The sequence below is a fragment of the Lontra canadensis genome, unplaced genomic scaffold (genome assembly GCF_010015895.1).
Source record: "Lontra canadensis isolate GAN:19392208 unplaced genomic scaffold, GSC_riverotter_1.0 scaffold9, whole genome shotgun sequence".
NCBI classification, from domain to species: Eukaryota; Metazoa; Chordata; class Mammalia; order Carnivora; family Mustelidae; genus Lontra; species Lontra canadensis.
In genome coordinates, this window is record NW_022631003.1 from 28,976,874 (window position 1) to 28,993,300 (window position 16,427).

The 16,427-nt window shown below is 38.8% G+C and overlaps 1 protein-coding gene across 1 annotated transcript in view; it reads left to right on the top strand.

Annotated features, from left to right (window-relative positions):
• OVCH1 (ovochymase 1) overlaps positions 1 to 16,427 on the top strand; it is an 84,301-nt gene that overhangs the window by 3,362 nt on the left and 64,512 nt on the right. The window contains 8 exon segments of the mRNA XM_032854651.1: positions 710 to 823; positions 1,098 to 1,195; positions 1,953 to 2,125; positions 5,163 to 5,258; positions 5,710 to 5,861; positions 7,329 to 7,518; positions 9,600 to 9,687; positions 15,239 to 15,372. Of these exon segments, the coding sequence (XP_032710542.1) occupies positions 710 to 823; positions 1,098 to 1,195; positions 1,953 to 2,125; positions 5,163 to 5,258; positions 5,710 to 5,861; positions 7,329 to 7,518; positions 9,600 to 9,687; positions 15,239 to 15,372 (1,045 nt within the window).

The following is a 16,427-nucleotide window of genomic DNA, read 5'->3' on the forward strand; positions in this document are numbered from 1 at the left end:
CCACCCCTACTCTGCTTTTAAAAACTCTATAATCTGGCTCAGGGTCCAAGTCCCTACTCTGCTGTGTCGGGTATACTTGGGCCCAAGCTTAAGCTCGTCAAATAAACCCTCATGTGATTGCATCCGTGCTTGGCTCCTTGGTGGTCTCTCAGACTCGAAGACTGGGGCACAACAGTTTCTTCTGGAGATTCTTTAAATTCTGGAGTTCAAGGTTTTAGGCACTTGGGCTAAGGAGCCTTCTCCACTGAAGAATAGCCAATTAGAAGTAATTTAAGGTCAAATATATATCTCTTTTCTGGAGTAACATATGTTGTTCTCCAGTATCTTTAATATACCCTAAATTCTATAATGCTCCCCTCCCCCGCCCGCCCCGGAGTACCCCGGGAATGGATGGGGGGTGGGGCGACTGGCTCCTCCCTCCCCCCACGTCTTCCTAGGGCAGCTCCGACTGTCGCGGGGGCAGGGGCGCGTCCTGAAGCCAGTTCCAGTCAACAAGGGGTAATTGTGGGATGGTCTCAGGAGTGTCTTGAGACAAGAAGGGGGTAGCCTGCTGCTGAGTGAGATCAGAACATTCGTGCCAGGCCAGGAGAATCTGAAGGTGGAATCTTGATCAAGTCAATCCTTCCATGAAGTGCTCTGGGTGTGTGTACACACACACACACACACACACACACACACGCACACACGCTCTCTCTGCCACACAGGACAGAAGTGTGGGATCCGTGCGGTTGATATGAAAAGTACAGAAACTGTTTTGGAAACTGGGTTCTTCCCTAGAGTTACTGGTTGGAGAAATTCAACAGTCGGCAGATATCCGTGGTGGGTCAGTATAACCAAAGCATTGATTTCTTAATGAGAAATCTTATGTTTTTTTCTTGTTTCAAATATCACAACTCCAGGCTGTTAAAACGTAATTTTTCTCTTGACCATGCTCAACCTCTCTGTCAGAAAGTTTACTTTATAGGAAATTTCTTCCTAACCAATTATATCGGTAACTTAATGTTATATTAAGGAGAGCTTATTTCAAGTGTTTCTAAGGGAGATGATACCTATGGGAGACCTATGTGAGTTATGTTTGTGTGTTTCTTCTTGGGCAGGTCTCCCTAAAATCAGGTGAGCATCACTTCTGTGAAGGAAGCTTGATCCAGGAGGATCTGGTTGTTACCGCAGCACACTGCCTGGTTGGCCTCAATGAGTAAGCTGTGGATTTCCATTATCATTATCCTCTTACCAAACCTCGATTGCTAGCTATACGACTGGGAGATTTGAAGCTCTAAATACTACGGGAAGTTCAACCTCAGTCCCTTTCTGAATTTTTCCACCTGGTCCAGCCACTCATGGACCTTCCTGATCCCCAGAAACTTGTATCAGGATTATCTTAAGATTTCCTGTACCTCTTACTCAGAGTCCCCAAAGATCCCAGATTAGCCTCGATAATTTGTAAAGTAGGTAGTGAGGTGGAGTTGATGATTACTCGTTCTAATGAAGTATTGACATCAAATGTTTAATGGATGTTCCAAAATTTTAATAATATGAGTCATTAGGAGGGAAAAAATATTGTGGAAATAACTGATACTTAGCTAGGTTGAGAGTACTAATAATAATGAGAGTTCTAGGAAAATTTTTATATCTTTTTAAAAATGATAGAGCATATGTACACAACTATAAGAGGAAAAGAGGCCATTCTTAAATACTTTATGCAGAAAGACGTTTGATGGTGGGGGAAAGGGTTCACAGAAGGCAAACACTCATGGAAAATCACGACTTTTCGCAGATCCCTATAATTTATAGGCAATTACGATGGTAGTAATCATTGATAAAGGTGCATCTCCTTTTAAGACTTAGAAATGCTTAAAGGTACACTAATCACTTTTCATTTAATTATGTGAAACCAAGGCAGTCATTCCTGGGGAAACAGCTATATTTATTGAAACATTTTTCTTCGGTTTTAGGAAGCAAATTAAGAGTCTGACTGTGACTGCTGGGCAACACAGCCTCTCCCAGAAGGGTGTACACGAACAGAAGAGTCCTGTCTCAATAATTATTATCCATCCTGAGTACCACAGACATGGATATATGAGTTCTGATATTGTACTGCTCTACCTAGAACACAAAGTTGAGTTTGGTATGTAGGGGAGTTAGCACATGAAAAAGTGTAGGAGAAAATGGTGTTTTATTAATCCTGTACTGGTTAACTTTAATTTCTGTGCATAGATCTACTAATATTAGAATAGCTAAGTTTTATTCCTTTTTATTTTATTTTTTTAAGGATTTTATTTATTTGGCAGAAAGAGAGAGATCACAAGTAGGCAGAGAGGCAGGCAGAGAGAGAGGGAAGAAGACTCCTTGCAGAGCAGAGAGCCTGAAGCAGGGCTTGATCCCAGGATCCTGAGATCATGACCTGAGCCAAAGGCAGAGGCTTACCCACTGAGCCACCCAGGCACCTTTTTTCCCCCCAAAGGTTTTATTATTTTTTAAAATCTTGTTTATAACCTATAAAAAACACTGTACAGGCTATGGGTCCAGACACAAATTATGTATGCTTAATCTGCATTTAACGTACTCTTTTTGTCCTGGCCGGGCTACATTCTAGGCTTACTTATACTCAGCTCTAGCCAGGGAGTTTGGGACGGTTGAAAGTGTTCTCAGAGAGTTCTTTTTGTCATTATTGTGGACTAGATAGCTGACACTCAGCACAGGTAATCTAAACATTTTGGATAAGAATATTAAAAATCTGTTTTTTAAAAATGCAAAAAAGAAAAGTTTTCAGTGACCCCAAACAATGAGCACAAATCTAGAGGCGTTGGCCAGGTAATGAAGCAAGCCATTGCCTTTGAGTCATCGAATTGATCTTTAAGAACCTAGAGCTTTAATTGCTCAAGCAAGGAGACTGCATAGGAGGAGGGATGGTGGATGGGAGAGTCTGGTTGGAGTCTCCCATGTAACTCCTGACTTCCCGCCAGGTAATGCTTGAAAGGTTGGGGGGAAAAGGGAAATATGTCACATAAAGTGAGGGAATAAGGAAACTTACCTGTTTGATCTTTGGCTCCGTAATCATGAGCAAGCCTTCATTCAAGTTTAATGCTAGCATTCCCATTACCTGTGACCAAAAGAAACTATTGCCCCATTTTTCTGTTCCCCTTTATAGAAAAGCTATGAAGTTCTGTTAATGGTAGGGAGGTTAATTTCCTCTCCTCAGTTCTCATAATTACATGTATTAAGTTTGAGCTATCTGTTAGACATCCGAGTCAGTCAGACTCTCACGCCCCTTACTTCCCCCAGTTTGCTCTTGTCTTAGTCACTGACCTCCATGTTGTTAAATTCAAAGGTAAATTCTCAACCCTCAGCTTACTTGAAGGAGTTTTGACAGAGTTGCTCATACCATCCTGGAAACATTTTCTTCATTTGAGTTCCAGGAGTCCCTTGGTTTGCCTTCTACCTCTTTTTTCACCCTTTACTGGTTTTCTGTGATGACACTTCCTCTTCTCTGTGACCTGTTATTGTTGGCGTGCTTTTCTCTATCTGTCCTCACTCCTTTAGTGTCCTCATCCAGGAACAAGGCTTTAAATACCATCTGAGTGAAGACTATCCCAAATATTGTCTGTCTAGTCCAGATTCCTTTAGATTACACATGCTGCTGGGATTACTAGTAGTTGTATAGCTAACTGCCTACTGGTCATCCACCTGGATGGCTAATAGCATCTCAAACTTAATATCGTTAAAACAGCATCTTGATTATCGCCTACATCCTAAATCTCCTTTACCCATAGCCTTCCATTTTGATTAATGAAAATTCTATCTTTCCTGGTGTTCAAACTAAACACTTTGCACTGGGTCTTGATTCCTCTTTCTCTCACATTGATTCTTCTTTCTCCCAGAAAAGTCCTGTTGCTTCTGTCTCACCCTCTCTACTCTTAGCAACCTATTCCAGGCTACCGTCCTTTCTTGCCTGACTTAATTTTAGTAGTCTCTTAAACTGTCTTTAACTTCCTCTTTTGCATGCCTAATGTTTATTACTAACCCAACAATCAGACAGATACTTTTTGAAATATGAGTTACATCACTCTGTTCAAAACCCTTCAGTGGTTCTTCATTCTACTCAGATGGAAATCAATGTCTTTACCAGTTGACATCTCTGCTCTCCTGGCTCTACATCTGATCTGTTGTGTATGTGTGTGAGTGTGTGTTTGTGTGTGTGTTTTCCACTAAACCTTTTTTTTGCTTAATGTGTTCTGGCCATTCTGGCCAACTGTTCCTCAAGCATATATGACATGACCCCACTGTGGGGACTTTCCATTCTCTTTCTTCTTCTTCAAGTGCTTTCTGCTCAGATAACTACATGGTTCCTTCCCTTGGCTTTTCAAGGCTTTACTCAAATGTCATCTGCTCAATGAATCTTGCCATGACTATTAATTTCAAATAACATTTCCCAGGCCATCCCCCCTAATCTCCAGATTTCAGAACTTCTTTACCCTACCCTGATTTTCCCAGAGTGATAGTACCTAACCACCAAATAAGTTATTTTATTTATTGTTTGCATGCCCGCTTCCCCAACATACACTCTTGTGTGTAAGGGATTTATCTTTCTGCTCATTCACTGAGGTCTAGAAGAGGGCTTACCACAAAGTAGGACTCAGTTACTCTGAGGGAAAACTATCTTTTAAGAACAAGGGTCTACCCTAAAATGTTAATAGTTTTGGAAGATCATGGTGGTACATATAACACTGGATTATGGTCTTCCTTGTTTTACTTTTTCTGCATTCTTTCTAAATTTCTATAAATATGAAAGAGTTTTGTTTTTTGTTTTTTTTTTTAAATATATGTCAGGGGCACCTGGATGACTCAGTCAGTTGAGCCTCTGCCTTCAGCTCAGGTCATGATCCCAGCATCCTAGGATGGAGTCCCTCATCGGGCTCCCTGCTCAGTGGAAAGCCTGCTTCTCTCTCTCACTCTGTCTGCCGCTCTTCCTACTCGTGCTCTCTATTGCTCTGTCAAATAAATAAATAAAATCTTAAAAAAAAAAATATATATATATATGTCAATATTACATTTAGGGAGAGAGTATAGAAGCTATGAAATTAACTGGATATCCCTTTTCCAAATATATTCAAGACTTGTCTATCTATGAGCCTTATAATTTTCTGTTATTGTTGTTTTTCCAGGAACTGCTGTTCAGCCAATCTGTCCTCCCCATAGAGATGAGAAATCTGAAGCAGGGATTCTTTGCATGACCAGTGGATGGTGCAAGATCTCAGAGAGTAAGGGGCATCAAAAGGAAACAATAGTAGTTCTTCCAGGTTTCTTTGTCCATGAGAAGCAGGAGTTTTATTGGCCATGAGTAATCCATTTATTCTGTTTTGCTTTTGTTTTCCCCAAGTTATGATCCAGTGAGAATTTCTGGTTGTCTTCCCTAAAAATGACTATGCTTAAGGCTCTACACAAAACTCCTCCTGCTGCCATTTTGGTTAAGTGTGTCAGAAAAAGAAAACCAGCAGTAATTATGACAAATGAAGAAGAATACAGTAAAAGGATAATCAGAAAATAGTAACAATGGTTAAACTTACTTGTCTTTAATGTTGTGATTTTTTTCTTTTTCTTTCTTTTTTTTTTTTTTACGGTAAAGTATTTCACAAAATACAAAAAAGTTTCCCTCTTGGGGAAACTTCAGTGAGAACAATGGTTATCTAACTTATCAAACTGTCTCCACAGCATCAGAATATTCAAATGTCCTATGAGAAGTAGAACTTCCCCTCATGGATGACAGAATGTGTAATAGTGTGCTCAAGCATGTGAACTTTCCTCTTCTGGGAAGGACAATGATGTGTGCCAGGTGTCCAGATGGGAAAAAGGATGCCTGCCAAGTAAAATATATCAGTCAGCCTGGTTATTCAGTATCATGTAGGTAATAGTGGATTCTGCCTTTCCCCATGAGTTGCTTTTGCAGAATTACTGCTTCAGAATTCTTTTTTTGTTCATCTTTCTACCATGTTTCTACTGAAAAAGTTTACTTGACCTGGCCTGAGAGCATTCTTTCCTGTTCCATGCCCATTCTTATCCCCACGCTTCTTTTTGGAGAAAGGGAGGGAAAGAATGCAGGGGAGTTGGTTTCAACATTTCCAACCTAATGGAAGGAAACAAGAGCACTTTGGCAAAATTAGGTCTGTGAATTATTTTTGATTCCACCTTTTGATAAACATTGTGATTTTTTTTAAGCCTTTAAGGCAGAATGCGATGCTTGCACAAAATTTGACCAAAGATGGCATAACTATTTTAATGGTTGGATAAAACATATGAATGACCTCCCAAGGCTTACATAGCAACTTACCAAGAAGACTGATCTTCACAAGACAGAGAGGGAAAGGGAGACTAATTGGTGAAAGGCATTTTAAGTTTTAGATGGAGATAACAATTTACTTGGAAAGACATAAAAACAAAACAAAACTGGAGGAGCAAGCGGCTTGGAACTGCTATGGGAAGCTCCGTAAAATTATCTTTTGGAAAAATTTTGACTTTTGTTCTGGGGAAGAGGGGTTGCAGGTGGGAGGCTATAACAGGACAGGGACCAGGAAGAGTTTGGAAGGGAGGAGACAGCAATTTAGAATTATGCCACTTTCTGAATTGGAACCCAAGTAGTTTAATGATGCTCTATCCTATCTGCTTCCCTGAGAGACCGTCTTTTTTTGGATTAAGCCCTCAAACGATCCTGTGCCTTTTGAAGAGGGTTTAATGGATACAGAATTGACACGTGTTCTCAGAGCAACACATGATCCTGAAGGATTATTAAAGGATCCTAAAATCATGGGTTCTTTATCCTCTAGTCCAAGAGCCAGCAGTCCTTTACATGTATCCCCTGGGACGAAGTTAGGCTTCTGTTCTGTTCTCAAAGCCTTCAGCTGTTGCATGAACTTGGGGATTCTATTCACTGGTGCTGTAGGCTTGGATATGACCCAGTCTTTCCCAGCAATTCCAGGTGACAAACTAGAGTGAAAAACTGTTCTGTAAACTCCCCCTGTTCCTTCCAGTGGTTTGGAATGTACATGGTTGTTCCCAAAACAAGTAGGGGCAAGAGAGAAGTTACATGGTAGCTTGACAAGATTGCAGACACTGATTGGAAAGAAGTTACATCTGGGCAAAAAGACTGTACCTTGAAACTAATGGTGAAGAGACAGAAAGGTGGACCAAAAAAAAACATTGATGGACATTAACCAGTGGGTATCTATGTCTCTACTACTTCTCTCTTTGAGATGAGTGCTATTGTTTGTGGGCCTACTAAAATATTTTTAACTTGTGAATATTTTCAAGTTTTTTCTTTTTCTGTGTTATGAAAGGGAGACTCTGGAGGTCCATTTGTTTGTAGAAGAGACAGTGGAATCTGAGTCCTTATTGGGATAAGTTCTTGAAGAGCTGGTTGGACTAGAGATTGGACTTCTTTAAGAAAAAACCATAAAAGGGCATCGCTGGGCATTTTCTCCAAGGTGTTTGAGTTGATGGATTTTGTCACTCAGAACATATTCACAGGTAGATGTAATTTCTGTGAATTCATCCTTCCATTCTAAATCAAATGCTTATATCAAGAGTAGTTACTCTGGTATGTTACAGGTACAATAGAACTAGGCTCTAAAAGCACAAATATGTCTGATTTTCAATTCCTAATCCAATATATATGAACTTAAATCTCTAAATTCATGAGAACTGATAACTTTCAATTTAACTTAAACTCAACTTGGACATAACCTGGATCTTCAAGTTTATGTTCATGTAGTTTTTTGGTTTTTTTTGTATTCATAACATTTAAAAAATAACCATTGAGGAAGGGTTCTTTCTTCATTTATCCAGCTGACATATTTTTTCCTCTAAATTAGTTTATCTCTTTAAATTTTTTTTTCTCACCATAGGACATACCCTTCCCAATATCCATAACCCAGCCACTCCATTCCTCCCACCACCACCCTCCCCTTTCAGTAACCCTCAGTTTGTTTTCTGAGATTAAGAGTCTCTTATGGTTTGTATCTCTCTCTGGTTTCATATTATTTCATTTTTCCTCTCTTCCCCTATGATCCTCTGTCTTGTTTCTCAAATTCCTCATATCAGTGAGATCATATAATAATTCTTTCTCTGATGGACTTATTTCCCTCAGCATAATACCCTCTAGTTCCATCCAAGTTGTTGCAAATGGCAAGAGTTTGGTTTTTTTGATGGCAGCATAATCCATTGTGTGTATATATACATATATATATAATAGCCATAGTTTGGCTATTGTGGACATTGCTGCTATAAGCATTCAGGTGCACGTGCCCCTTCGGATCACTACATTTGTGTCTAGTTTAGGACACTAAAAATAAATGACTCCTTTCCTTTTTCTCCCATTCACCTTTGTTAATTTTACTTGACAACAGTGGCGAAAATAAGGGAGGCTTTGGAGAGTTGTTTTTGTTTTGCAACACTAAAATCTAGATTAGAAAAATAAATGTGGGTCAAGAGATGCCAAACCTGTCCTCAAGGAACTTCCCTGCTATTTGGGAAGACAAAGGAGTAAATTGACCAATGTGACAAAGGTAACGCCTGAGCATCGAGGAGAACTCTGAGGAGCTCAGTCCCGGGGGACCAGAAGGTGTGCCATACAAAGTGGCGACACCCATTCAAGGAATGCCCAGGGGCAGCCTCCATAGAATAGAGACGTGAGGATACATGATTAACAAGAACAAGCCACTGAGTATGAGAACCAGCTTTTTTCAAGGCCAGAACCCAGAGTGTCAGAACCTAATGTTCTCTCCATCCCACCAGGGCTCCCTCACTGTCGTCCACAATCAGCTACCTTGCCGATGATTCGAGAAGCACCACTGTGACTGGTTCAGCTGAACACCACTAGAGCAGGCTCACCACTGGCTCTCATTTGGGCATCAGAGTGAAAGTGCTCTGTTCGTTGTCATAACTGCACAGGGGAATTCCCTCCTGGTAGCAATTCTGTTCAGTTTTCATCACATGGAAGAGAAGGTTAAAAAGATTAACAAGCCCTGAACAAAGGTTAATGATAACAATATTTTAAAAGGGCAATGAAATCAGCCAGTAACAGTTAATTCCACAATAAAATGAATAGCAGATTGTGACAATTTATTTAAATAACACTCCCTTGACATCTTCTTTCTAAGCTTCTCATCCCATAGTTGCTTATTTTTTCTAGCTTCCAGTAATTAGAATGTGACCCCGGAAGCTGAAATTTCTGAGTGCATGATAGAGGCTTGCCACATCATTGCTAAAATTTGTGTACTTTTACTTTAGTATTTTTCTACATAGGTATTTTATTATAACCCAGATTATCCTAGTGAGAGATGGAGGAAAAAACCATATTAGTTCCATATACAATGAACTTGAAGCCTCAGTATGACTCATGATTTTGAAAACTGGATAAAGATATGTTAAATCTGAAGAACTTAGAGAAATTTTCTCAGTGAAGTCTGAGGTCATAACATCTAAAAACATGTGTTCCCATAAATATAAATTATATAAATTACACAGCTTCAATCTGACTGTGTACCATATGTCTTGAAATTCTATTCATAGCTGAGGTAAGTGATCAACTTTTTTCTACACTTTGAAAGCTTGTAGATCTCAAGGAACCATGTTATTTGGAGAAAATGGCAAGATTCGTTACCCCCATTCCAAAGAGAGAAGCTTTTCTCGTAATTGGTATGTATCCAAGGTAGGAATGATTCTTGGGTTTCCCCCCAAATCAGGTCTTTAAGGGGCAATGTTTTGGCATTTGTACCTAGTATCTCAATTTCTCAACCTGATTAACATAAAAGTCTATATATTTATCTGATATTTTCTAGTTGGGAAGTATTTGCTGATGGATATTTCTGATATCCACTAATACAAACCATCAACACGAGTAGTATTAAGACTGGAGCTTACCTGAATTGATGTATTCAAATATACAACATTCCTACTTATTGCTGTAATAATGGTAATGTTAAGTGTTGCCTAGAAGATGGAAAATAGCTCATGATCTATAAGCTTCAGTGTCTTTAAACTTTTTCTACATAATCTGTTCCCTCTCTGGCTGAAGAAATCGTTAAGCTTTAGAAATAAGTTTTGCAAGTACTTCATTTCCTCCAGTGTTGTGAGTTAACTTCAAATCTTGTATGAACATCGAAAGGTGTGCCAAGGTAGATCACAGATCTGTGAGTTTATAATCTGGAAAGAAGGAAGAGCTGGATAAGAAGAACTATACTATAAAACACGATCAGATAAGCTTTATAATTCATACTACCCATGTGTCGGGTGGTGTTATGGAGAAAGGAAAGGCTAAGTCCCATTGCAGTGGTTTGTCTGGTGTGTGTGTTTATACTATGGTTGAGGGTGGTGGTGGTAGGAATGTGTTAGTGAAGGGGTAGAATTGAAACTAGTCATTGAAGGGTAGTTACAGTTTTGTAGCTCATGAAGTCTTTTGTAGCTCTGGTATCTAGATTTCAACAGATCATGCCAGGCAGAAGAAGTTATGTGTGAGTAATGTCAGGGAGATGGAGAAAATTACAGTTGTTTGGACAATGTGTATCACAGGGCAGCTGGATAGCAATCCCAGCATAAATAAGAAATAGTGTGGCAGTGGACAATGAAGATAAAAAGGCTGGTTAGGACTTAATTATAGAGCACCTTAAATTCCGTGAGAAGAAGTTTGGACTTTTTGCCACAGGCAATGGGAGCTAAAATGGTGGCATGATTATAATTTATAAATAAATGTATAAAGACTGGACTGCAAATACTTGTTATAAGTATACAGAGGAAATGATATGGCTTAATTAAGGCCCATATTTAAATGTCTTAAAAGTGTAAGTTGACTTTCTGTGCATCAATCTACTAATAATATAATACCAATAAAGCCTTTGCCATCTTTTCTTAAACTTTTAGAAAAATAGCATCTAGAATAAGAGTGAGAGTCTTCTTTTATTAGAGCCTGGGTGGGGAGAGTTGGGAGGGGTCTTCAGGTACAATCTTTAGAGAGGGGCATTGATAAGCTGGAAATTGTCTGAAGGACAATGGCCAAGATGGAAAGGAATTTGAAACAGTATCTTGGTGATTTTGATCCAAAGAAGACTTGAGATGAAGAAGGAACTTAATCCGAGGAACCACTACAGATGTTAGGAGGAAGCAGATTTCAAGCCAAATACAGTAATTTCCAACTTGAGAGATCTCCGAGACTTAATGGCCTTCTTCGGGAGTAATGAGTTTCGTTTATAAGTAGATATTTGAAAAGAGCATGGATGGCTGTGGGTGAAGTTCTAGAAAGTACTGATACATTAGGTTAAGAGATTGCAGATGGCAGCCAGTTTACCTTCAAACACAGAGAACCTGCAGTTCAGCTTAGACAATGAAGTATTGAAGAGATTTCTGCAAGAAAGACTTTCAAAGCAAAAGGAGTTTGTTATTAGTGTTAGCTATTGCAGAAGTCAAAGTGAGGTCAGATAGGGGCACCTGGGTGGCTCAATCGGTTAAGCATCTGCCTTTGGTTCAGGTCATGATCCCGAGATCCTGGAATTGAGTCCCACGTGGGGCTCTCTGCTCAGAGGGGAGCCTACTTCTTGCTTTCCCTCTGCTGCTCCCCCTGCTCGTGTTCTCTCTCTGTCAAATACATAAATAAAATCTTTTAAAAAATGAGGTCAGATAAAATGCCACTGGATATGGCCGTTCAAAATTTAGTGGCTAATTCAGTAGATTTATAGGATTAAGAACTATATTCATAATTGGCTAAGCGATTGTTGACGACTTGGTATCTTTCCTTCACCAAGTAGTCTAAGCATTTTTATCAAAGCTTTATGATGTGTCAGGCACTGTTTCAGGTGCTAGAAATATAGCAGTGAATGAAACACAAATAATTCCTTTGCGGGCAGGTTGGAAAGTGGAGAATGGGGGTAGTACAAGTCATTAATTAAGTAATAGTAAGTAACTATAGTCACCAAAATTAAATAATAGTAAAAAGTGGTAAGTGCTATGCAGAAAAACACAGAAAGAAAGAGGGATGGTAGTGTAATATTAGAGAAGGTGGTCAGGGAAAACCTCACTAGAAAGACGATATTTGAACAAAGACTTGAATAAGGTGAGGGAGGGAGTCATACAGGTCATCTTGGGAAGGAACATTCTTTGCAGAAGGAACGGCATGTGTGAGGAAGGAAAATTTTTAGTATATTTGGGGAAGATTTGGATCAGAGTGCTAGAGCTAAGTGAGAGGGGGGAAGTGGTTGGCATGATCAAACTTACAGGACATACGAAGGACGTAGGATTTCCCTGTAAGATGGCCATTGGAGGATGTTGAGCAGATGAGGAACATGACCTGACACATTTAAAAAGGATCACTTTGGCTGCTGTATTGAGAATAAACCTTAGATGGGAAAGGCTAAGAGCTGAAAGACTAGTCACTGCAATAGTCCAAGGAAGTGTGGTGGCTTGGGACCAGGTTTGTAACAGTAGAGGTGGTGAAAAGTGGTGGATCCACAGGATTTGATAGTGAGTTGAAAATTTGGGTTTGTAAGAGGGAGAGCCTTATGATTAACATGAGGGTTTTTGACCTGTTGGAGGGATGGAGCTGCCATTGTTTTTTGATGAAAAAGACAGTTAACAGTGAAGGGAAAGAGGAAGATGTAACTGTGGCTTTTGAGTAGTAGGACAGGTTTCAAGAGAAGCAGGGTTTGGTTTGGTTTTGTTGTCTTGTTTTGTTCTGGGGAAGAATGGGTTAGAATTAACTGCACGTACGAACAGAAGAGAGAGTAAGGGAGAGGAGTCAAGAGAAATGTATAAATATGTGAAGGAAGTTTCGTGAGAACACAACAAATAAGGAAGGTTTAACTTTGAAAAAAAGGTGAATAATTACTCTCCTGGGAAAGCAACAAAAAAAATTTCAGGTTACCTATAGGAAAGTTAAATAAATGTACACTAAATTTCTTCTTGGATGTTATAAGGTTTTAGTTGCTTCAAGTTTAGAGGATATAGTTGAGATTAAATAGTTAAGATTTGTAATAGCATGTAAGGACTCAAATCAAGTTTCAACAAGAGATGAATAAGAATTTCAGTAATTTCACAACTCAGTATTAGCATGAATTTATGCTGTATTTCAGCACATCTAAAACAAACTGGTTGTAAAATTCATTGCTATTTTATGTATCAATAAAGAAATAAAAAATACCCAAGATTAGGAGGTTTCCATATAAAGACAGGACACCAAAGACTATACCTTCAGTGTAAGACTAAACAAGGCACAGTCCTACCCACATGGAAAGTTACATGCCTCAAACCTTGACACTGGATGTAGGGAGCAGTAAAAATCTTCTCTGAGAGTTCAAATCACAAACTAATACTTATGCAGGTCTGTTGTCTATAATGTCCACCACCAGTATAGTCTGAAACACCTCAAGCAGAAAAATTCAGTAGCATGAAGTTGACAGTGCTTCAGAGTGACTGATCACTCTGATTTCTTTCTGGAAGAACCATTTCCATCAGAACTAACAGAACTGTAAGACTCCACTGTAAGATCCTTCTGATTTTAGAATGCTCAAGTGTTGGGGGGGGAATGTGCTTTAGAATGTAATAAGATAAAGAATCATTTTGCATACTTAGTGATTCCTGCATTATGCAAAGCAGCCTGGAGAATGGTAGAAGGTTTAATTCCAGATGGAGTTAATTAATGGTAAGTTAGAAACAGATAATGCAAAGAAGGAGCAAGGAGTTATAGTTTCTCCAAGCCTATCTTTATTCTGTTAGGTGGTAGCTAAATTCTCAGACATGGCAGATACACAACACTCAGGTGGTCTCCCTCCTTCCAGGCCCATGGGAGACATTGCATTTCTTAGAGCCTAGAACAGTGCCTGGTATATAATAATGCTCAATAAATATTTGAATAGGTAAATCAATGCTTACTGTTGGTCCCCCTCTCTCACTTAGCTTGACTAGATCTCAGAATCCTTTTTAACACAACAGTCACTAACAATAAATCAGGTGATTTGAAATCTGTTTTCTATCTTTGAGGTAGAGATTTGGAATGGGAGAAAGTACTTGCCTTTGAAGCCATAAAGCCCAAACTGTATTTTCTATTACATGTGAGGTGTGATGAGTCTTTTAAGATCATGACAGTTTTCTTATTTTGAGGAAGGGGAGTACTTTCTCCCTGCCCACTTCACAGGGGTATAATGAATCTCAAGAATGATGATAGATGTGGACTGCTTTCTCAACTAAAGTACCAAAGAAAAATTGAGCTTTATAATATTCTAGACCGCTTATTGCTTTCTAAATTGAAGTGCTAAAGAGTGATTTAAAAAAAAAAATAATATTTTAGGCAGCCTCTTTTTTACACTGATGTTCAAAATGATGGACTAGAAAAAGCAAAGCAGGGAGTTTCTGGTTAGGGAGGAGATATTTAGTAAGAATTATTGCATTTGATCTTTAGAAACTGGACATTAAAAAGTTGGATAACTGCTGATATCCTGAACATTATTACTTAGAGGGCAGTGAGACTGTTAACAGGTCTGAAGTGGTTGAAAAAGAACGTCAGGTTTTAGAAGTTTGTTCTGATGTGTTCAATTCCAGGCATGATCGCTTTGCACTCAGATGAATGTGAGGCATGGAAGACACCAAGGATTTATGGTCTGCTGGGCTTTCTTTTCTTTAATAATGTGAATTCACGAAGGAGAATAGAGGATTATGTGTTAAATCATGTAAGACTACTTTCAGAATGTTTAGACATGTTTCTAAAGATGTTAGTAAAAGGTCACAGCTGACCTTACCGGGAGTTAGAGAGATGACATGGCAACCACAGAGACCGTGACCAAGGCTGACCTTGGAGGACGTGACTGGTTAGACTTAACATATGCTGCTTGGTCAATCCATAATTCATGATGCATAATTCAACTTCTGAACATTATGAATTTTCAATTAGACTACTAACTTAGAACAAAGAGATGAATCTTGGGTTCCTCAATGTATAGGTGAAAATTCTAGTATTTTATAACTGAATGAAAGTTAAAGGGTGGTTTCTGGTGATTTCTAATTAACCCCTCTATTTGTTGGATAAATGCTGGCAATTTGAGCATAATCAAATTATTCTCACATAAGGATTTCCTTTGCCTTTTATCTTCTAATAGCCTTTAAAATTTTGTTATTGGTGAGTTATGAGCTAAAGCCCAAATACTAGATCTTAGTTGTCCCACTCGACTGTGCTGTTTATTACACTTTCTCTGCCTTCCCTATCTAGCTTATGTATGTGGAGAATAACAGTACCAGAAAATAAAATTATGATGGTAAAATTTACAAGCTTAGACATACAAAATCAAATTGGATGTGACCATGACTATATATCTTTACAATCGAGCAATGGAGTGCTTATTAGTATGTATGCTACATTTATTTTTTACTTGTCATGTTAGAGTATCTAAGCAACCAAAGATGGGCAGAGGGACCTGAAGTTAGTTTTCTGCCCCAGGACATCTTCCATACTGTCCCTTTCTGGAAGGAGTGTGTGTGTGTGTGTGTGTGTGTGTGTGTGTGTGTGTGGTAGGAGAGGAACTGATGACCCACATACTGGCTGAGCTTTCTCTATTCCCTTCTCAAGTTCAATAACATCGATCTCACAACATTCCGAAACTTTCTTTCAAGGCAATATCTACTTTTTTGTTTTTCATCACAAAAGTGGGAGCATGTTTGCCAAATTTGGTAGAGAGATGAGTGAATGGAAGAAAATGTAAACCATTAATAATCCTGCCACCTATAGATAAGTGCTGTTAACATTTTGAGGTAGTGTGTATTAATTTATGTGTATTAACATACACACTGAACTTCACATTGTTTTATAATGTTCTTTTCTCTCATGACAGTAGATCATTTCAGGTAATTTATGGGATACATCTTATAAACTGTAAGCGTAATTAATAACTTTAATTGAAAGATGTTAAACATCTTGATACAGAGTCTCTAGAGCCAATAATAGAACTTGATCTCCAGCAAAGGCCAGTGGTAAGGACAAATACCTCTTCACAAACTGACAGGGTGTTATAGATTAGGTATTGTGCTAAAGATTATAAGACTGGCTGAGTAAATGATTTCACACTCCAGGCCTGCTATTTACCTAGTAACCATTCTTTCAACCAATCATTTGTTAAGAATCAACTAGGTTCCAGATATTATATCAAGCCCTACACATATAGAGAGTAAAAACAGTCTCTGCTCTAATTGCCGTCTGACGAGTTAACTAAAGGTGTATCATAAAGTAGGAAATGACAGAGTACAGGAAATGTGCTGTGGTGATTCAGAAAATGTAGCTCTTACCTCATTGGGAGTTTGGGAAATTTATGAGAACTGGGCTTCATGTCAGGCCCTGAAGGATGAGTAGAATTTAGACATGGGAGATTGAGTTTGAGAAAGCGAATGGAATATAAAATCATTGA